Source organism: Hyla sarda, chromosome 9 (genome assembly GCF_029499605.1).
Source record: "Hyla sarda isolate aHylSar1 chromosome 9, aHylSar1.hap1, whole genome shotgun sequence".
Taxonomy (NCBI): domain Eukaryota; kingdom Metazoa; phylum Chordata; class Amphibia; order Anura; family Hylidae; genus Hyla; species Hyla sarda.
The window spans coordinates 151,078,257-151,101,012 of NC_079197.1; the positions used below are offsets into that span (position 1 = coordinate 151,078,257).

The window sequence follows — 22,756 nt, forward strand, 5'->3', positions numbered from 1 at the left end:
TCTGATAGTGTGACCAAAAATCAGCAATTCTGACATTTTTTTCTTCTTAGCTTCATATAAAAGTCTTTCACTGTGGAGACTATATTAACCCCTTCATGACCCAGCTATTTATTTTTTTTTCCTGGCTCACGTTTTTTCCTCCTTACCTTCTAAGACTTATTTTTCGATTGACAAAGTTGTATTAGGCATATAGTCCGACAATGCAGTCGGCACTGTCTCTAATGGTATGCCTGTGGGAGCCATGGATATACCGTATTTTTCGCCGTATAAGACGCACTTTTTCCTGGGGGGAAAAAAGTCTGTGCGTCTTATACGGCGAATCCGCCCCTATCGCGGCAGTCCCTGCGGCCACCAACGGCCGGGACCCGCGGCTAATACAGGACATCACCGATCGCGGTGATGCCCTGTATTAACCCTTCAGACGCGGCGATCAAAGCTGACCGCCGCGTCTGAAGGAAAAGTGACACTAACCCGGCTGTTCAGTCGGGCTGTTCGGGACCGCCACGATTTCACCGCGGCGGTCCCGAACAGCCCGACTGAATAGCCGGGTTAGTGCTTACAGGACACCGGGAGGGACCTTACCTGCCTCCTCGGTGTCTTCTCCGTTCAGGGATCCCCTGTATTGCCAGCGCTCTCCGTCATCACGTCGTCGCGTACGTGCGTAACGATGTGATGGCGGCGACGGAGAGCGAGGATACCCGGCCGGCAGCAGAGACGTTCCGGAGCGACGGGGACATGGCGACAGCGATGGAGTGACATCCAGGGCAGTGGGGACACGCGAGTGAGTATTACCTCCTATGCAGTGGTCTTCAGGTTGAAGACCACTATTGGGTTCAAAATCTTTATTTTTTTAGATTTTGCACCTATAAATTGGGTGCGTCTTATACGCCGGTGCGTCCTATAGGGCGAAAAATACGGTAAGTCCTGGTCACAACTAGCAATTATCTCGGGACAACCACGTGGTGCTCAGTACATCAGTAGTAAGCTTAGTAACACTCCACAATCTTCGAAGATAGAAGGATGACGGCACTCACGTGTCTCAGATACAAAAACTTCTTTATTACGGGTTATAAAAACGCATATGGGAAGGAGCAGGATGACGGAACGACGCGCGTTTCACAGCTACTGCTGCTTCTACGGATCCTGTAGAAGCAGCAGTAGCTGACAAACGTACGTCGTTCCGTCATCCTGCTCCTTCCCGTATGTGTTTTTATAACCCGTAATAAAGTAGTTTTTGTATCGGAGACACGCGAGTGCTGTCATCCTTCTATCTTCTAAGATGATAAAATTGTATTAGGGCTTATTTTCTGCGTGCAGAGTTGTACTTTCCACTGATACACTTTATCATAAAATGTATTACAAAAGCCAGAAGAAAAATTATATGTAGGGCAAAATTTAAAAAAATCTGGAATTGCACAATTCTGTAGGGCAATAATTATATTGGACCCCCGGGACAACCTATAATCTCAGGTATCAATTAATTAACCTCGAACTTATCCCAGTACATTGATATTATCCTTCAAAAATATGTCAAATCTTCTTATACCAGGGATACCGCTGACTTTATTAACACCATCCTCAGTATACCCTGGACACCACACTATATATTTCTAACTATGGACATCACTTCGATATTCACGATTATTGATAACGAGTTGGGTATTGCAGCTGTATCACATTTCCTAAACTCAGATCCCAGCATGCCCTCTGATCAACAATCCATTTTAGATAGAATACGCTTCATTCTACATCACAACTATTTCGAATTTAGCGGTTGCATATACAAGCAGGAATGTGGTACAGCAATGGGGTCTCACTTTGCGCCCAGCTTGGCTCATCTGTTTATGGGCCTGTATAAAAGGAAAATGCCATATACCCCCACCCACTTTTTCGAGATGCATTTCACACAACAGGTACATTGATGACATCTTTATTGTCTGGGAGGGTTCCAGAGAAGAGCTTAACACCTTCATCAATGACCTCAATACCAATACATGGAACTTGGAGTTCACAAACAACATCTTTCATAATAATGCAGAATTCATGGATGTCATTGTGTACCATGAAAATGAAATATATTTAGGTGAAAATCTAGTTAAACGTGTGGACAGTTATAGCTATTTAGACTATACAAGCTCACATTATATTAAATGTATAAAAAACGGTTCCTTTTGGTCAGTTTAAAAGAATTAGGCATAACTGTACCAATAGAAAAAGCCGCTCCCTCACTATCTCCGATGCATGTGCCTTTGTTTACTTTAAGCTGATTGGCTTATTCTCTCCCTCGTGACCGCTCCCTAGTGCTGCACAGATCACACAGCGCAATCCTAGATTACTGTCAAAACATACCTTTCTGTCTCTCAAATTGCTTTTTAAATTGCTTATGTTGCGTGCAGCACTTTATTCTATTCTTTTATCACAGGCTGTTTGATTTAGACTTAAAGTGGTATTCCGGCCAAAAACATCTTATCCCCTACCGAAAGGATAGGGGATAAGAAGTCTGATCGCGGGGCGCCCGCCACTGGGACCCCCCGCAGCAGCCCGCATTCTATGCGTAACTGCGTCTGAAGTTTCAGAAACCGTCGGGCTTCCGAGACGGGGACGTGATGTCACACCACGCTCCCCCCATTCATGTCTATGGGAGGGGGCGTTGCGGCCGTTACGCCCCCTCCCATAGACATGAATGGAGGGGGCGTGACGCGACGTCACGTCCCCGTCTCGGAAGCCCGGAGGTTTCCAAAACTTCAGACGCAGCTACGCATAGAATGCGGGTGCTGTAGGGAGATCACGGGGGGGGGATCCCCGCAAATCAGACATCTTATCCCCTATCCTTTCGATAGGGGATAAGATTTTTTGGCCAGAATACCCCTTTAAGTCCGGTTATCTATTTCCTGATTATGTTCCGGGTAACAACCCGGATGTTTATCTTTTACCCATTGGCGGATCTAAGTGCATATTGTTTTATAATGGATTCTAATAACTTGTTTTAATTTTCTATCCATGCTATTGTATGTGTTTTTTTAATTCTGTATGTACTGTATTGCCCTTTTACCTGATGTTGGACGTGACAAGCTGATGCCCAGTGGCCACACCCGCCTATTTTGGAGCTCTGTGCTCTGGACTATAACGAGGGCTCCTATGCCCACTACACACCATTCATCTGCAACTGAGGAAGGGTGGTACAACACCCAAAAGGCATCTTGCTTTGATGTAATCATTTTTGTTTTATACAACAAACAAGCCTTTATTGAAGAAACAAGAACTCCTATATCCTTGACCTACCATTTGGGGATAGCGCCTATTGGCGATAGTCCTTTTTATCCTCCTCTCTCCTAATATTCAATTACTGGTTCCACATAGCTGGTTACTGGTCAGACTCCAGACTGCTTGCAAAACTCCTTGAGTACGCCAATTCTAGAGGTGATATTCATAACCTCAAGGTTTAACCCAGGTGAGAGTTCCATCATAGACCCTTACTACCCTCTCTTTCCGGACTCACAGAATTACACGAGGTGCTGCCCTCGTATTTTTGTCTGTCTTTCTCCTTATCAGAGATGAGACACCACTTCTAATGTATGTTCTAAATTAATATAAGAAGCAGAATTTTCCTACCTTTTCAATCGCTCTCCTACTGCTGGAGATACTGTCCTTCTAGCTCCTCTATCACGATTTGGAGAAGGACTCCTGGATTTACTACTTTGGCTACTGCCTTGTGGACGCCCAAAGGTTTTTCCACCACGTCCATATCGGTCAGGTGACCGTGAACGACTTCTGTGAAGAGGGGACAAAAAATAAAGTCAGCTGTCAATGTTCGCATCAGTCGGAGCCCAGAAGCTGGGAGTACTATAAGAGTAAGCTTGTGTGGGTCCTAGTCGTCAATGTACAGGCAGTTACCATTACAATGAATGGTAATTCAGTAGCATTGCAATATAAATATCCCATCTGGATATTTAGAATGTGATGATACGCTGTTTACATAAATCCCATGAACCTCTTTGAGCATTACATAAAATGCAATGAACAGCCTTTTGGGCTAAATTAGGCTTCCTGACCACACACAGGAGGGCCTTTGAAAAAGCCATCTAATGGCGAAACGTTAGAAGAGAGGATAAGATATTTTAGCTCAACACTGTGACATTGTTCCCATAACAAATGGACTGCTGAAAATACTAGTCTGTAGATGGTATAAACCCACATTCAGCATTCCATTTCATAGTAGTCAGTGTTCACAGACACAAGCAGCTCATTCATTAGGAACGTGAATGTACACAGTGTTGTACTTTTAATACACCATTGCTACCTAGTGGCCACTGAGCACAAATTTACAATTTTTTATTTTTAATAATAAAGGTTAAGTATTAATATAACAATAGGGGGTCTTTAGTCAGGGTTATCCCTGAGGGGATAAATTCCCCAAGGAGTTTTTTGTCATAGGTAATCAGTTTTGTCACAAAGCAGTAGAAGTAAATCCAAGAGACAAGACTACCTGGAATAAAAGTTTTAATCTGCATCTACAGTGCCGTGAGTTCCTTCTACGTTCGTATACTTCTGGAAAAGAGACAGGAACAGTTTCCTGAGAGGCATGGTGCAGAAGAACCAAACCAAAAAGCTATAGGCTCCAAAAACCACAGTCCCAGGGGCACAGCATGAGCACACGGGAAAAAGAGCGGATTCTGAGAGGAAGATACAGATTTAACAGCAGGAAGAAACCTCATTCATGTAGCAGCCATAAATTGGCCGACTGGAATAACCCAAAAGACTGGCTTGCCCACCATCCCCAGAGTATATGGACCCTGAAGGAGGAAACTCCCAATGCCCCCCCGTGCCAACTTTCTACACCCTACCCAAAATACATAAGGGGCTATCACCCCTTAAAGACTCTGCGTTTCAGTTTTTTTGCATTTTCGTTTTTTCCTCCTTACCTTTTAAAAATCATAACCCTTTTAATGTTCCACCTAAAAATCCATATTATGGCTTCTTTTTTGCACCACCAATTCTACTTTGCAATGACATTAGTCAGTTTACCCAAAAATCCACAGCAAAACAAAAATCATTGTGCGACAAAATTTAAGAAAAAAATCAATTTTATTACTTTGGGGGGCTTCCGTTTCCACGCAGTGCATTTTTCGGTAAAAATGAAACCTTATTCCGTAGGTCCATACGATTAAAATGATACCCTACTTATATAGGTTTGATTTTGTCAGACTTCTGAAAAAAAAAAATAACTACATGCAGGAAAATTTATGCGTTTAAAAATGTCCTCTTCTGATCCCTATAACTTATTTTTCTGCATATGGGGATGTATGGGGGGGCTCAATTTTTGTGCCGTGATCTGAAGTTATTATCGGCATCATTTTTGTTTTGATTGGACTTTTTTTTTTATAGCTTATTCATTTTTTGATGGTATAAAAAAGTGACCAAAAATATGCTATTTTGATTTTTTTTTTACGTGTACGCCATTGACCGTGCGGTTTAATTAACAATATATTTTTATAGTTTGGACATTTACGCACGCGGCGATACCACATATGTCTATATTTATTTTTATTTACATAGTTTTACGGGAAAAGGGGGGTGATTCTGACTCATAAGGGGTTAAATCGCATTTATTAACCCTTTTTCTCCCTTTTTTTTTTTTTTTTGCAATGTTATAGCTCCCATAGGGACCTATAACATTGCACACACTGATCTCTTACACAGTTCACTGCCATGCATTAACATGGCATTGATTAGTGTTACCGCCACTCGACAACTACTGCCTGGATCTCAGGCATGGAGCAGTCATTCGGCAATCGGACACGCAGGAGGCAGGTAGGGATCCTCCCGGTGTCCTGCAAGCTGTTCGGGACGCTGCGATTTCAGAGGCGGTCTCGAACAGCCCGACTGAGCTGCCGGCAATCTTTCGGTTTCACTTCAGACACGGCAGTCAACTTTGATCGCCGCGTCTGAAGGGTTAATACAGGGCATCACCGCGATCGGTGAGGTCTGGTATTATCCGCGGGTCCCGGCCGTTGATGGCCGCCGGGACCGACCCGATATGATAATATCACGGGAGCCGGGGCAGGACGTAAATATATGTCCTGCGTTGTTAAGGGCAGACCTATAGTGGCGGGCATTGGGAGTATAGGCAAAAATATTGGCATCTATATTGATAAAATCCTGCAAGATTTTGTACTTACGCTTCCATCTTCTACTTGTGACACAATGGACTTGCTCAATAAACTTGAGGGGGTCACTATAGAACCAGAAACCATGCCCGCGAGTATAGACGGTGAAGCCCTGTACTCCTCCATACCCCATGCTGTTGGCTTGAGGGCTGTCTCTCATTTTCTCTCTACTAGGGGCTCCTTTATGCAGACACCACAGTTTTGTTCTGGACCTACTTCATTTCACATTAACCACAATTATTTTCTTTAAAATGGAAGGTATTACCACCAACTCTGGGGCACAGCAATGGGGAGCCCATGTGCTCCCACATACGCCAATTTGCTCCTGGGTTGGTGGGAGGCCACCATTACCTTCCAAGATGACAGGGAATATCTATCAGAATATGACATCTCCTGGTCCAGGTTTATAGATGATATTTTCATCTTATGGACAGATACACAGGACCAATTTGACACACTGAGAATCCCTCAACTATAATAGCATTGGGTTATTTTTCACCAGTAAAACATCTCTGGAGGGCCTGGCATTCCTGGATGTCTATTTCTAAGGAGGCAGATGGTACATTAACCCCTTAAGGACTGAGCCCTTTTTTGCAATTCTTACCACTGTCACTTTTAAGCATTAATAACTCAGACGCTTTTACCGATTATTCTGATACCGAGAATGTTTTTTCGTGACATATTCTACTTTATTTTAGTGGTAAATTTTCGTCGCTACTTGCATCCTTTCTTGGTGAAAAATCCCAAAATGTCATGAAAATTTAGCATTTTTCTAACTCTGAAACTCTCTGCTTGTAAGGAAAATGGCTATTGCAAAAAATTTTTATATCGATTCACAAATACAATATGTCCACTTTATGTTGGCATCATAAAAAGGAGTTTTTTGGTACTCACCGTAAAATCTCTTTCTTGTAGCCTTCATTGGGGGACACCAAGTGGCTCTTGCCACTAGGAGGCGCTGACACTAGGAAATAGAAAAAGTCGGCTCCTCCCTGGCAGGATATACCCGCCCACCTGCAGTGAGGCAACCAGTTTAGTCACAAAGCAATAGGAGAAGCCAGTGAGGAATTATGTCCGAAGGACCCTAGAAAGGAATCCCGGAGAACCTAAGAACCGAAAATGGGTGGGTGCGGTGGCCCCCAATGAAGGCTACGAGAAGGATTTTACGGTGAGTACAAAAAAAATCTCCTTTTCTCGGTCGCTCTTCATTGGGGGATACCTAACTGATGGGACTTACCAAAGCAGTCCCCCTAGGGTGGGAAAAACAACCACCAACTAAAGAAGAAAGTCCCAGGACTGAACCCACATGTCCGTAAGGACTGCGGACGAGCCTTCAGGTCGAAGACACCCTAGGTCCAGAAAAAAAAGAGCTCCCGCAAGATCTCTAGACCAAGGAGATGGACCAGGACCCAAAAGGAAAGGTCCGTCCTTTGTAGAGACCCAATGCAACAGGCAGAAAAAAGGAAACGGATGTCCGCAAAAACTCTCAAGGCGAAAAACTGCCATAAAAAGTGAAGGAGTGCAGAACAGAAATACTGCCCGACGAAGGGATCGCGGAGGAGTCGGGGGCCGGTCGCTACAATGTCCCAGAACGGAACCATCACCAAGGCTCAAGGAAATGGAAAGCCGCTTGAAAGGAAATCACACCGTAGCATCGTAGTACAGAGCCCCAATAAGGGGAACAACAGTGATAGACCAGAATGGACCGAGTAGACCAGAGCAGCCTTAAGAAACATCCTGCCAGAACGGGAATGGAGGGAGAACAAACAAGAACCCAGCTTACACGCCCAGGGTCTGGGCATAGGAAAAATTACTCTAGAAGACTGCGGAGTAAACACCGTATGACTGCCACAGACAAAGGGTAAGGAAAACACATCTCTTCCAGGGAGAGCACGAGGCTGTGATGGTGAACAGAAAGCACACAAGCCGAGGCAGGAAAAATCACTGTTGAACGTTCAGCAAAACAAAAGACACAAAAAACAAAGTAGTCCCTCCATAGGAGGGAAAAAAACAAGGGTGGTCGAAACGACAACACAAGTACAGACCTATGACAAGCACCCTGAGCCCTGCACCCCTTGTGGAAGGGGATTGGCGAGCACGCTAGGCGCAGAAGGAGCAGGGAAATACAACCACTGGGTGGATGAATCCCCAGGCCCCAGCATCAACCCTGGCCGCGTGGGGAAGCCACCTAGCGACCCAAGAGGGACTGGAACCCGTACACTGAAGCTGGGCAACAAACACAAGATGTGTCGAGAGCCATTCCAGATAGTGAGCAGAAGGTACCTAGTAGGCAACTGAGTCACCCTGGACAGGGACCCCGGAAGTAGTCCCCCTAGGGTGGAGCACAGGGAGGGGCTGAACTTACAGGCGCCCAGGCAGCCCCCTGTCAGAACAGAGGTGCTGAACTGCCTCAGAACCGCGGGGACGATCACCGGAAACCCCTGGGCGCACCCCACCGACTCTGAAGGAAGGAGGGCTCTAAGCCTACAAAGCGGTCCCAGCATATGTAGGAAACACAGACATGGGGACCCCACGAGAACAGTGGGGTACCAAGACTGCAGACATCTAAGGATCCAGCAGGAAGGGAGGTATGCCCCCAGCAGACCAACAGTGCAACCCAAGAAGGGAGAACAGAGTGATGCAGCAAAAGGAAGGAAAAGTCCTAAAAACCCACATGCACACTCTCTGCGGGACAGCACCTGGAAGAGAGACACCGGACTAAAGCTGCAGTAGCAGCCGAATGGGGAAGGTGACCAGGTGGAGTAGAGCACCAAGCAGACACAGTCTGGCCATGTGGGAAATAGACTGCAGCCACGTCTGGTCCCGCACACGGAACACACAGTGGAGAGAGAGATACCAGCCTGCAGACAGAGTAGCAGGCATGCAGAGAGGGACCTGGCCAAGTAGGTAACCCTATAAACCAGTATGTGGTGCATTGTAGAAGGCACATGGGCAACTCAGAGATTCACATGTAAACTACCATGGCAGTGGAGAACTACTGTCCACGGGGTGGCAATACATGGGAGATGACCCGAAGGTGGAAGGGCAGGGGGGGCCAAGAAACCCCGCCCCTTGTAGAGGGAGAAACAGAGGGACCATGGAATGTATCCCTGTCATCCCGTATAGTGTCCGAGGGACACGCTGGGTCAGGTCCAAGTATACCACGCACAATAGGGATACTGGAACTCCAGCTGCAAAAACATCCGCCGTCTGACATTCGTCAGAAGAAGATATGCAGACAGCAGTCTGGCTTACTGATATGGGCCCCTAGGTAACAGCGAGTGAGTCCATCGGAACCACGTACTGTAGAGAGGTACCGGAAGTCCAGGCGCAGATACACCAGCCATGTGATGTGTAACCAGTGGTGCAGGAAACCCTGCAGATCACTACCTAGCTTACAGGTACAGGACCATGGAAGAAGAGTCACGTCATTGGCACCTCGCTCAGAAGCGAGGTACCGGAACTCCAGCCGCAGATACATCAGTCGTTTGCTGCATGACAGGCGGCAAGAGAAACCATACAGACCATTGTCCGGCTCACTGGTACGGGTCCATAGTAGATAATGGAACACTCCGACGGATGCCTCGCAGTAGTGAGGGACCGAAACTGCAGAAGCAGACACACCAGTTGTTTGATGTAGGACAGGCGGTGTAGAGAACCACGCAGACCAATGTCTGGCTTACTGGTAGCCAAAGTAAACAACTATGTATCCCATCGGTACCTCACCCAGGAGCGAGGTACCAGAACTCAAGCCGCACATACATTAGCCGCTTGAAGTAGGACAGACGGTGTAAGTAACTATGCCGACCACCTTCTGGCTTACAGGTACGGATCCACAGAAGACAACTATGCATACCATCGGCACTTCGCCCAGGAGTGAGGAACTGGAACCCCAGGTGCAGAGACATCAGCCATTTGATGTATGGCAGGTGGAGTAGGCAACCATGCAGACCACTGCCTTGCCTACTTGCATGGATGCACAGAAGACAAGGCTACAGATAGCCGTGCGAGCAGGGGCAGTGGGGGACCCGGACCCAGGGTGCAACCTCCAAGCGCTGGCCGTTGGCGGGAAGGGGTTGACGGTGCATACTCTATGACCCGTGCCCCTCTATGACCCGCATTCCTTCCCCCTGAATTGTCTGAATTGACATGCGATTTCCTGCGATCGCCGACATGGGGGGGGGGGGGGGGGGGGGGGTTGGTTGTCTCAGAACCCCCCTTGGCGATGTGCCGGGACGCCTGCTGAATGATTTCAGCAGGCATCCCGGTCCCGTCCCCAACCGGCTAGCGGCAGGGACCGGAATTGCCACGGGCGTATCCATACGTCCTGAGTCCTTAAGGACTTTAAAAAGGGGGCACATGGATATGCCCGCCGTCCTTAAGAGGTTAAGAACCACCATATACTGTAAAGTCACCTCCACCAGTCTACTAATGTGGGAGAGCTGCCACCTGGGTCCCCTCAAGCGGGGGATCCCTAGGGGACAGTTTCTCCGCCTTAGGAGAAACTGTTCCAACATCCAGGACTTTAAGGAGAAGGCGGCTGAACTGAGACAGATTTTGGGAAAGAGGATATCTGGATGGAGTACTCAAACCAGCCTTCCAAAAAGCCTTGGAGACCCCTAGAGAGACTTCTGACAGCTAAACCTAGAGAGATGGGAAGACAGCCCCTAAGGATCATTGGCACATATGACAACGAGGCTCACCAGGTACGAAACCTCATTCAGCAACATTGGGACATTCTTAAACTAGATGCGGATCTGGTCGATGTCCTCACACATACACCTTCCCTCACTTACTGTAAGGGGCGTAATCTTGCTGATATACTTACTCAAAGTTATCCATCTCCTAGAACAGTGATTATGGATTCTTGGTTGAATCTATCCCCCACAGCAGGATGCGCACCCTGCGGGCATTGCAGAGCTTGTGGCAATGTAGAAAAAAAACATAAAGGTTTAGTGGATCCCAGAACTACTAAACTGTGTCGCATCAATGGGTTCATCAATTGTAGCACTAAATCTGTCATATACGTTGCCATCTGCCCCTGCAATAAGTTTTACGTAGGCAAAACATTATGGGGGAGATCAAAACCTGTCCAGAGGAAAAATTGCTAAGTTGTCCATAGCAACCAATCAGATCGCTTCTTTTATTTCTCAGAGGCCTTGTTAAAAATGAAAGAAGCGATCTGATTGGTTGCTATGGGCAACTCAGCAACTTTTCCTCTGGACATATTTTGATAAATCCCCCCCTTAGAGAGTAAAAGAATTCTAGAGCACCTGGGAGATGCTGTAGGAGTGATGACAGCGGTGCCCGGCTAGACAGGCTTCCGCTGAGCTGGGAGGAGACCACGGCCCTGAACCAGGAAGTCAGATGAGGGAGAAAGCCTCCGACATCCTTGGTAGCAATAACGACCCCTGCAGTGCCCCAAGCCTGGAGGGCTCGCTGCGGGGAGGAAGGGGGGCGGAGCTAAGCTCCGTTCATGAGTTGCACAGAAAGGCGCTGAGCTTTCCCAAAGCAGCGCCGACAGAGGGGTGGGGGGTTAGAGAGACAGAGCACGGGGAGAAGAGGGGCGGAGCTACCTGCAGCCATTATGTTGCCCGCTGGCCAGCGCAGCGCTGGAGGCAGCTGAAGGATATAAAGTCTGTGGCCACAGAAAGCACAGGGAGACTCTGCAAAGCCGGTGGCTGCCCTGAGACGGAAACTGCCGCCGTAACTCCTATCCTATAGGCTGATGAGCACTGGTGGGAGACCAAGAGGAGCGAGCAGGGGCAGTGGGGAACCGTATCCAGGGTACAACCTCCAGGCGCTGAACCTTTGTTGCATATGGGGGAACAGGTAGCACCATGCTCCTGAACCCCCACCTGAAAATGGGAAACAAAAAGGAGAGAGAAAAAAAAAAAAAAAAAAAGCTCCCAGACCTGTGTCTTGCCTCCTACCGACACTAGCTAAAACTGATTACCTCACTTCCAGTGGGCGGGTATATTCTGCCAGGGAAGCGACAACTTTTTTTCCCCCCTAGTGTCAGCCCCTCCTAGTGGCAAGAGCTTATACTCATCAGTGTGTGTCCCCCAATGAAGAGCGACCGAGAAAAGGGACTTACCAGTATCTACTTTAAATCAGTAAATGGTCTGAAAGACACTGATTTTAAATATTTAACTTCTATCTTTCTACTTGCTTGCTTCCTGCTATAAGTCTGCAAAGAGGCTATGTCCTGCATGCTTATGCACAGAGAGGACTACTAAGCTTGGCGATATGACAAAGAGCTAGTAAAGCTGCTGCATTTGCAGGAATTCTGTGGGGTAATGCAAGTGAGTAGAAAGAAACTACAGAACCAGGCAGCATCTTAAGCTATTTACTGATTACTGTAGTTTTGGCAGGGGTAGGTTTGGAGCTGCCAGTCTCTTTAACCCCTTAAGGACTCAGGGTTTTTCAGTTTTTGCACTTACGTTTTTTCCTCCTTACCTTTTAAAAATCATAACCCTTTCAATTTTCCACCTAAAAATCCATATTATGGCTTATTCTTTGCGTCGCCAATTCTACTTTGCAGTGACATTAGTCATTTTACCCAAAAATGCACGGCGAAACGGAAAAAAAAAATCATTGTGCGACAAAATCGAAGAAAAAACGCCATTTTGTAACTTTTGGGGGCTTCCGTTTCTACGCAGTGCATATTTCGGTAAAAATGACACCTTATTATTCTGTAGGTCCATACGGTTAAAATGATACCCTACTTATATAGGTTTGATTTTGTCGCACTTCTGGAAAAAATCATAACTACATGCAGGAAAATGTATACGTTTAAAAATGTCATCTTCTGATCCCTATAACTTTTTTATTTTTCCACGTACAGGGCGGTATGAGGACTAATTTTTTGCGCCGTGATCTGAAGTTTTTATCGGTATGATTTTTGTTTTGATCGGACTTTTTGATCACTTTTTATTCATTTTTTAATGGTATAAAAAGTGACCAAAATACGCTTTTTTGGACTTTGGAATTTTTTTGCGCGCACGCCATTGACCGTGCGATTTAATTAATGATATATTTTTATAGTTCGGACATTTCCGCACGCGGCGATACCACGTTTTTTTTGTTGTTTTTTTTTACACTGTTTTATTTTTTTATGGGAAAAGGGGGGTGATTCAAACTTTTATTAGGGAAGGGGTTAAATGACCTTTATTAACACTTTTTTTTTTGCAGTGTTATAGGTCCCATAGGGACCTATAACACTGCACACACTGATCTTTTACACAGATCACAGGCGTGTATTAACAAGCCTGTGATCAGTGTTATCGGCGTTTGACTGCTCCTGCCTGGATCTCAGGCACGGAGCAGTCATTCGCCGATCGGACACCGAGGAGGCAGGTACGGGCCCTCCCGGTGTCCGGTCAGCTGTTCGGGACGCCGCGATTTCACGGCGGCGGTCCCGAACAGCCCGACTGAGCAGCCGGGTCACTTTCACTTTCGCTTTAGAAGCGGCGGTCAGCTTTGACCGCCGCTTCTAAAGGGTTAATACCACACATCGCCGCGATCGGCGATGTGTGGTATTAGCCGCGGGTCCCGGCCGTTGATGAGCGCCGGGACCGACGCGATATGATGCGGGATCGCGGCGCGATCCCGCTTCATATCGCGGGAGCCGGCGCAGGACGTAAATATACGTCCTGCGTCGTTAAGGGGTTAAAGGAATAAGTTAAACAATTGTCAAAACATTTGGCTTGGGCTAGGTACATTGCCGTTGTACTCCGTTCCGTTCTGGGTCCCTTCGGCTTTTTTGTGCCAAATGGCCCCAAAATGCCTCATGGGCACAACGGACACCACAGGGTCACGATGGATCCTATTGACTTGAATGTGGTCCAATCAGGGATCTGGAAGTTTACCCGTGGAAAAAAAAAAAAAGTGCACACACTTTTTCTTTGCTAAACTCCCGTTGCTCCGAAAGACTGTTTGTAGGAGCTCAAAATAACTAATCGGAAGTACGGAGGCGGCATTATGTGGAACTTACCGAGACCTACGTCTTCCACCATAGTATCGATCACGGTCTGGTGACCTTGATCTGGAATACTTTCTGCTGTCTCTTGTTCCTCCTCCACCAGAATATCTTCTTACAGGGCTGCGAGAATATCTACGTGATCGAGTACGGGAACTTGATCTACGCCTGCGGCTCTCTCTCCTCGATCTGGAGCTAGATCTAGACCTGGAAGATGACCTGGAGCTGGACGATGACGAGGAAGAGGACGATGATGATGAAGAGGAAGACCTCCTTCTAAACATGAAAGAAAAACCAAGATAAGATGTCAAAGGCCGTCCAAGCACACTATACTACTCTTTATAAAGTATGTATAATATTGAAAGAAAAATATTTTACAGTATTATTAAAACTCATTTTTTGCAAACAGATTATTTAAAAATGTTGCAAGGGTAAGAAACTGGTAACAACCCTACTTACCCAAGCGGCACTCCAATTCTGAGATCATACACTTATACCTTATCTTGTGAATGGTGGCATTATTGGTCGGACAGCCCCTTTAAACTGTTGTACTCATCAGAACATTATGCTATTAACACTAGGATTTTAACCCCTTAAAGACCAGGCCCATTTTATTTTAGCATTTTCATTTTTTCCTCCGCGCCTTCTAAAAATCATAACTCTTATATTTCCATCCACAGACCCATATGAGGGCTTGATGTTTGCGTCACCAATTTTACTTTGTAATGACATCACTTATTTTATCATAAAATGTACGGTGCAACCAAAAATATATTATTTATGTGGGAAAATTGAAAAGAAAGCAGCAATTTAGCAAATTTTGGAAGGTTTTGTTTTCACGCTGTACACTTTATGGTAAAAATTACATATTTTCTTTATTCTGTGGGTTAATACGATTAAAATGATACCCATGTTTTATGCTTTTCTATAATTTTACCACTTAAAAAAAAAAAAAAATCTCAAACTATTAGGGAATTGCCCTATTTTTTACCACCTATAAAAAAACTTTTATTTTTCCGTACACTGGTCTGTATGAGGGCTACATTTTTTGTGCCGTGATCTGTAGTTTTTATTGCTACCACTATTGCTTAGGTTTTACTTTAAATTAATAAAATTTTTAATAAATTTTTTTAAAATGCTTTCCCCCGACTCCATACTAAGTTCTGCTGTGCACAATTTCCCCTGGCAGTTATGTCTACGAGAGAAGGGAGAGGTAGAGCCCTGACATATTTGTCAGATTAAGCAGGACAGTCAGCTAGGCAAAAGGTTTCGGCTTTCTTCAGAACTTACATTAGCTTTTACATAATAGGGCAGGACCCTGCATTCTTCCAATCAAAACAACAGACCCCACCACAGAAACTAATGGACCCCATTGCAAGTTAATGGTGTAATTTGTAAGACATATCCGACTCTGCCATCATGGTTTCCAATACAACAGACTATTTGGCAGTGTTAATAGAGCCTTACTCACAATCTATAGAAGCAAATTGCTAAAGAATTTCTATCCTATGTTAATTAAGGTGCTTAAAGGGGTACTCCGCCCCTAGACATCTTATTCCCTATCCAAAGGATAGGGGATAAGATGTCAGATCGCCGCAGTCCCGCTGCTGGGGATCCCTGCTGCGGCACCGCGCTATCATTACAGCACAGAGAGAGTTCGCTCTGCACGTAATGACGGGCAATACAGGGGCCGGAGCATAGTTATGTCACGGCTCCGCCCCTCGTGACGTCACGGCCCTCCCCTTTCAATACAAGTCTATGGGAGGGGGTGTGGCGGTCGTCACGCCCCCTGCCATAGACTTGCATTAAGGAGACGGGCCGTGATACCATGAGGGGCGGAGCCATGACGTCACGCTGCTCTGTCCCCTGTATCGCCCGTCATTACGCACAGAGCGAACTCGCTTTGTGCTGTAATGATAGCGCGGTGCCACAGCGGCGATCCTGGGGCTCCTTTGGATAGGGGATAAGATGTCTAGGGGCAGAGTACCCCTTTAATTTTGCAAGGAAATTAAGAATAAATAGAAAATTATAGTGCAAGAACGTCCATAGACTCTGAAGGAGCACTTTAGGCAAATCATCATTTAACCTAGTACAGGGATTAACTTTAAAAAAAAAAATAATTGTCATGCACCGCCATAGGCCCTGGAGTAGGCATAATCATCAGTTTTATCTGGAGTATTCCTTTAGAAGGGAAAAAAGGTTTGCTTCATACTTTAAAGCAAACATATCACACCCATTTAAAGAATAACATTTTAAAATTAAAAGGCTTTTCTGAGATAAACTTTGTTGATCTACCCCAAGGATTTCAAATAGGTGGGGTGATGACACGCCGGCTGACCAGCTGTTGGCCTGAGCCAATGCTCCTACATAGACAGAAGTAGGCAGCGCCGTACATTGGCCGACATTTATCATTGTCTTTAGACTGTTTTCTGTGTCTAGAAAAGGTGCAAAAAAAAGCGAAAGTAGGGTTTGTGTGTGCCTTTTGGTTTACACATTTCTGCCGATTTTGAGTTGCAATCAACTGATTTTGGCAATACACATGATATGGAAGGGTTTTATCAACTGCCCCTTTTCGTGAAAAGGCGCAAAAAAGGTGGAAAGCCACTGAAAAGTCTCTAAAACTGCACCAGAACCAGACTTAGCTTAGCTTTTTGGTGTATGAAGAGAGAAATTTCAGAAAATCTGTACCTGCATAAAATGTATCAAATGCTCTGTGACCATTTAATACATTTGGTGCTCCTACACATTACCGGCACACACAAAAAAAAAGTGTAGAAAAATATTTCACTTACACCTACAATGATAAATGCCGGCCATAGTGCAGGTAACTGCAGCTTGGGTCCCACTGAAGTGAATGGGAGCTGAGCTGCAGTAACATAGCACAGCTAACATACAACATATGGAGTAGTCTCTGGCTATGCAGTGTCGTAGCTCTGGTAAACCACTAATACTGATTACCTATTCTGAGGATAGCTCATCAATAAATTTAGCTACAAAACTTGTTAGAAGACATATACCCTGCTCAAGTAAACCATGAATAATGAAATTGATAATCATCCTTTATATCTTTGTTGGCTATGTACAACTCCTGTATGATCTGCTTAGTGTCTTTATATAACCGTGCATGTATGTATAACATGGCTCTTTCATAAGAACTTATGTTAGAGCATTGATATCCAAACAATGATTAAAATAGGGCCATATACAAAAAGCATTACTGCCCCATTCCAATTACCGGTTGGGGAGTTCCGGCCCCTCTAATGCAGAAGACTCTGGGCCTCCCGCCCTCCCCCGTAAAGTCCGACCCATACGACATACGGCTGGGGAGAATCGAAAGTTACCGACCGGGAGGCCTCTTTACGACCTGAAGAAGTCCCAGGGGCCTGTGTATGTGGGGCCCTTTTGTTGCCACTGCTTGCAGGAGTTTGAGCTGCAGGGCCAGAAGCTGATTCATCCTCACTGCCCCCAAAGCTGGTTATAAATTTAATAGCTTCCTCACGCCCTTGGCTTGGAGAGCGAGAATGTGAAGCAGATGAAGACTCTGACTGGGACCTGTAAAAAAAACAAATAGAAGATGTATTTCAGATTCTATCTGCAAAACTCAATAAATTGACAGCAATAAAAAGAACTATTTAAAAGGAAGTCAGCAATTTGGAGTCCTCAAAACTGCAGTCCGAACAATACAGAGGAAGGGGAGAAGAGTAATTACACCTTGTGTTCAGTCTTTTAATGTCTCAGTCATAACTGCAGCAAATGCCCAGGAGGTGGGCCCTTCAATTTCATGCTGCCTGAACCGTAAGTCATCAGAGCAGCCAGCCTTGATTGACAGATCTTCCCACAAACCGAGAGCTTTATCAATCAAGGCTAGTGGAGCAGGGAGACGCTTTTGGTGACTGCCACAATATTTGTTTGGGCGGTGTGAAGTGATGACAGGTTCCCTTTAGTGCTTTTCCCTGCCTCACCTCATGATACTTACCATAGCAGCAGCAAGAAAATTTAGACAACCTTTTGAATGAGCAGAAAGGAATGTGGATTTCACGCCACAGCTCTTAGCGATCATCATACCGCTATCCCACAGGCTTATAATGGAGCAGGAAGACTATCACTATGAGCTGGAGGGTAAACTGCACAGCTGCGCACTTCTCCCGGCTCGGTGTTTTTTTTGTAACATATCCAAAGTTGATTTTTTAAATTTTGTTTTTTGTCAGGCACAACATTTTTTGTTATGTACATTTTATTTATTTATTTTTTTAGGGAAAAAACAAAAACTAATTTTTCTTCAAATTTTACATACCTTCTGTAAGGATCATATGTTGGACTGTCTCTTCTGGCATAGCTGTGCAAAGTAAGAAAATAAATAAAAGTTAAATTTATGCTTCAAGTTACAGAAGTAAAAATAGGGCCTCATTAATATATAGCCATTTATTTTTTGCCTGCCAAAGCCCTTTCTTTTACCTGGGTGGACTGATCTTTCTTCCTTTAAGTCGCTTTTCCCTAAATTCTCTTCTTTGCCGTCGTGAACGTCGTCCCTAGAATTATACAGAGACAAGTTTACCAAATATAGATCCTGCTGAGTATAATCTTTAAAAAAAATTAAAGGGATTTGAGGGCATAAACTGGCAAATGTACTAAGGAAAGCCCAATTTATAGAGGGTGATGTGGGCAAGTTACTGTCTGAAGATGTCAGGCCTGTTGCAATGAACCATGTCACGTCCAGCTGTCTTTTGGTGCAGATCCTTACAGAATACATGGCCTTCTCCTCTTCTAAAGCTTTAGCATGTTTTATTGCTTCAGACTCTTCTTTATCTTTACGTAGCATCCTGCAAGACACAAAACACAACAAGGAGACAATTAATTGAGTGATAAATGGCACTTCCATGTAAAAAATAAAAATAAAGATTTTTTTGTAATCACCGTAAACTCTCTCTCAAAGCCGTCATTGGGGACGCCTTACTGATGTGTATATGCTCTTGCCACTAGGAGGCGCTGACATCAAGGGGAAAAAAGTCCGCTCCTCTGTGGCAGGATATACCCGCCCACTGGAAGTGAGGTAATCAGTTTTGTCACAAAGCAGTAGGAGAAGCCAACAAAGAAATACGTCCGATGAACCACAGAAAAGAATCCCGGACAAAAAAAAACCAAGAACCTGGAGGAGGGGAGAGCAGAGCCACCCAAGAAGCGACTGACGAGTCGTGGGGGGCAGATTGATCCGGCGGTGGAGGGAGCGAGGATACTTGTCCCACAGGGACAGGATGGCCCTCTGAAGAGGGTGGCACCGAAACTGAGCAAAAGGAACGGTTTCCATGGCCGCCACCATCCTGCCCAACATTTCCATACACGAACGGATGGCCACTGGTTTCGTCCGGCACAATAGCCGGATCCCGGACAGAAGAGCAATCCGCTTGTCTGGTGGAAGCAGAACCTGAGCCTTCTTTGTGTCAAAGCGAAGCCCTAGGAAGACCAGAGACTGGGAGGGAAAAAGGTTGGATTTCTCCTGGTAGACTCTCCTGACTTTGTGCAAAGGATGGAGCTTTGATCAACAGGTCTTTCAAATAAGAAAGCACCGACACACACACCCCCACCCCCACCGGCGGTGGAAGAAACCATGCAGACCACTGTCTGGCTTACTGGTATGGGTCCATAATATACAAGGAGACACTCCTTCAGATACCTTGCAATGCAGTGGGGTACCGGAACTCCAGCCGCAGATACATCAGCTATGTGATGAGCGACAGGCTACGGAGGAAACCATGCAGACCACTGTCTGGTTTACTGGTATGGGTACATAATATACAAGGAGACACTCCTTCAGATACCTTGCAAAGCAGTGGGGTACCGGAACTCCAGCCGCAGATACATCAGCTATGTGATGAGCGACAGGCTACGGAGGAAACCATGCAGACCACTGTCTGGCTTTCTGGTATGGGTCCATAGTATACAAGGAGACACTCCTGTAGATACCTCTCACTAGCACTGGGGTACCGGAATGCCAGGCGCAGACAAGGCAGCTGAAATCGGCGGGAACATGTAGCACCACGCTCCTCAACCCCCACGTAAAAAGGAAAACAAAAGGGAGGAAAAAACCTCACTTCACCGCCCTAATTAGAAAATAATATAAGACGACCAGGTCTGGAGAGCACCAGACCTGTGCCTTGCCTCCTACTGACACTAAGCTAAACTGGTTACCTCACTTCCAGTGGGCGGGTATATCCTGCCAGGGAGAAGCAGACTTTTTTTCCTTAGTGTCAGCGTCTCCTAGTGGCAAGAGCATATACCCATTAGTAAGATGTCCCCCAATGAAGAGCGACCGAGAAAGTAGGTGCTTCCAATTGCAGTAACATCCACTCTGGACAGTATTGTCCAGATAATATGCAACTATTGGCTGTACTTTGTGCCACCATCCTTTTCACTCAAGGGAAATCTACAATAGTCCAGCATCCATTCAACTCATATTGTTTATTCCAGCAAAGCGTATAAAAATAGCAGCAACGATTTGATCTGAGAAACAAGTTTGGGTCTTTGCTCCACTATCCTTATAATGGTACATCAGCCTGGTTCTCAAAGCAATTACCTGCATAGCAAGAGGAGCAGCCGTAGGAGAAAAGGAAGTCATATCAGTTGCTAGGCCTACAAATTGAACCCCCTACACATCTTGTTCAAGTACCTGACAAAGTCTCCCTCAGCCATTCCATAAGTGGTCGCCTGCTTGTTCAGATCAGCAACCTGCTCTTCTGTTATTTCATCAACATCCACTTCCACATCTGGAAAGAACAAGTTAAGGGACCATGATCAGTTTAGGTAATATTTATCACAAATGCAATGGGATTATCTAATGAGTTTGAGCGAGCTGACTATATCTTGAGATCGGTGGGGGTCTCAGCTCGCGCCAAGCCAGAGTGAAGCATGCTGCCTTGTTCTTCACTCAGCCTATTATGTTAAAGTCCAATACAAAATACCACACAACAACGAGATGAAAAATTATTATATAGCCTTTATTGATAAAGATAAAGTACACAAAAAAACCATAACCCCAATAACAATAAGTATTCCCATAAAAACAAAAAGACATAAAACAATATGAAAGGATGGGACGAGTGCTAATTTTATAAAGATGTAGTAATATATAGGTACTCCCAGGTTGTGGCTCAATGAACCATACTAAATGCCAGTATAATGCACATATTTCCATCAGGGATTAAGGGTCCAACATAGGCAGTACACAAACAATAGAGCACAAAAGTTGCAAAGATTCCACAGTGTTACTTCCTATACCACTTGGTGGGTAAGGAAATTACACTGGCGAACCTTTGCAATTTTTATTTCTTTGTATCAATAAATGCTCTATAAAATATTTTTCATCTAATTATTGTTGTTTGGTATTTTGTGTGGGACTTTAACATAATAGGTTTGGTGGTGTTCTGTCTAATTCCATAATCTTTTGGACACATTCGTTGTGGTTCCTATATATATGAGGGTTGATGGCTATATCAAGAGATCAGTGGTTTTAGTTCTTAGACACCTATGCATGTCAAAAGTTTTTACTCCAGTCATATACACAAACCAACCAAAAAAGATTTCAGTACAAACAAAATTACCTATGTCTGGGATAACCTCATCTTCATCAGATTTACTCTCATCATCAGAATCTTCTTCCTCTTTGTCAGAGCTTCCTAGATCAGCCACTGTGCTGTCATCATATGTGTACCCAATTGAGGCTTTCTTTTCTGCCAATCTATGTTAAAAGGAAGGAACACACAGAGTATATTACTCCAAATGTCTGCAGTAGGTTTTCCACTCTATTTATAATTCCATATGGAACATAAGAATATATGGGGAAAAAAAAAAATTCTACCTATCTGTATCCAAATACAGAAAAATATGTACACCCACAATACATTAGCTTTTTTAGTTTATTGTACAAATATTTGTATTTTAGTCTTTTTTTTTTTTCTTTTTTTAAGCAGATCTATTTCACAATTTTTTTTCTCCTTTAAAAGAAGTACTTCAGTGGAATTTTTTTTAATCTTCCCTCTGTGCCTAGGCTACATGACAGTGCGCTCAGCCTATCAGTGGCCGGGGCGGAACATCGCTGCCGCCGGTGATAGGCTGACGGCTGTCAGACGTTCCCGTCCCCATCATAAGGCTGACGTAGGCAAGTTACAGTTTATTTTGTTTATCTTTTGCAGCCCGGGCATAGGGATACAGCGTACAGCAGTGGTCTCAAACCTGCGGACCTCCAGCTGTTGCATGCTGGGAGTGGTAGTTTTGCAACATCCAGAGGTCCGCAGCTTGGAGACCACTGGCGTACAGTATAGAGTTCCAGCGCCGGTGGCCCGCCACAAAGAGGAGGAGGGCAGTGCTTGCGGGCGACATGTGTGAGTAGTACCTCGCTGGGCTGATAATTTATTTGGGGGGGGGAGCAGAACAGCGCTGGCGGGTAATATGATTTGGGGGGAGCAGAACAGCGCTGGCGGGTAATATGATTTGGGGGGAGCAGAACAGCGCTGGCGGGTCACATGATTGGGGGGGGAGGTGGGGAGAAGAACAAAGCTCACGCAGGTCACATGATTGGGGGGGGAGGTGGGGAGAAGAACAAAGCTCGCGCGGG

At 45.2% G+C, this 22,756-nt stretch overlaps 1 protein-coding gene across 4 annotated transcripts in view; it reads right to left on the reverse strand.

Annotated features, from left to right (window-relative positions):
• The window catches only part of CLASRP (CLK4 associating serine/arginine rich protein), a 58,154-nt gene that overhangs the window by 15,395 nt on the left and 20,003 nt on the right, over positions 1–22,756 (reverse strand). For all 4 annotated transcript variants that reach the window (XR_008847987.1, XM_056540612.1, XM_056540613.1 and 1 more), the window contains exons 7-14: positions 21,744–21,880; positions 20,813–20,909; positions 18,890–18,968; positions 18,604–18,677; positions 18,443–18,484; positions 17,494–17,700; positions 14,164–14,424; positions 3,613–3,771 (exon numbers count right to left, since the gene is read on the reverse strand). Coding sequence is in view for 3 of the 4 variants with exons in the window: in XM_056540612.1 (XP_056396587.1) it covers positions 3,613–3,771; positions 14,164–14,424; positions 17,494–17,700; positions 18,443–18,484; positions 18,604–18,677; positions 18,890–18,968; positions 20,813–20,909; positions 21,744–21,880 (1,056 nt within the window). In the remaining variant the exon portion in view is untranslated. The remainder of the gene's footprint in view (positions 1–3,612; positions 3,772–14,163; positions 14,425–17,493; positions 17,701–18,442; positions 18,485–18,603; positions 18,678–18,889; positions 18,969–20,812; positions 20,910–21,743; positions 21,881–22,756) is intronic.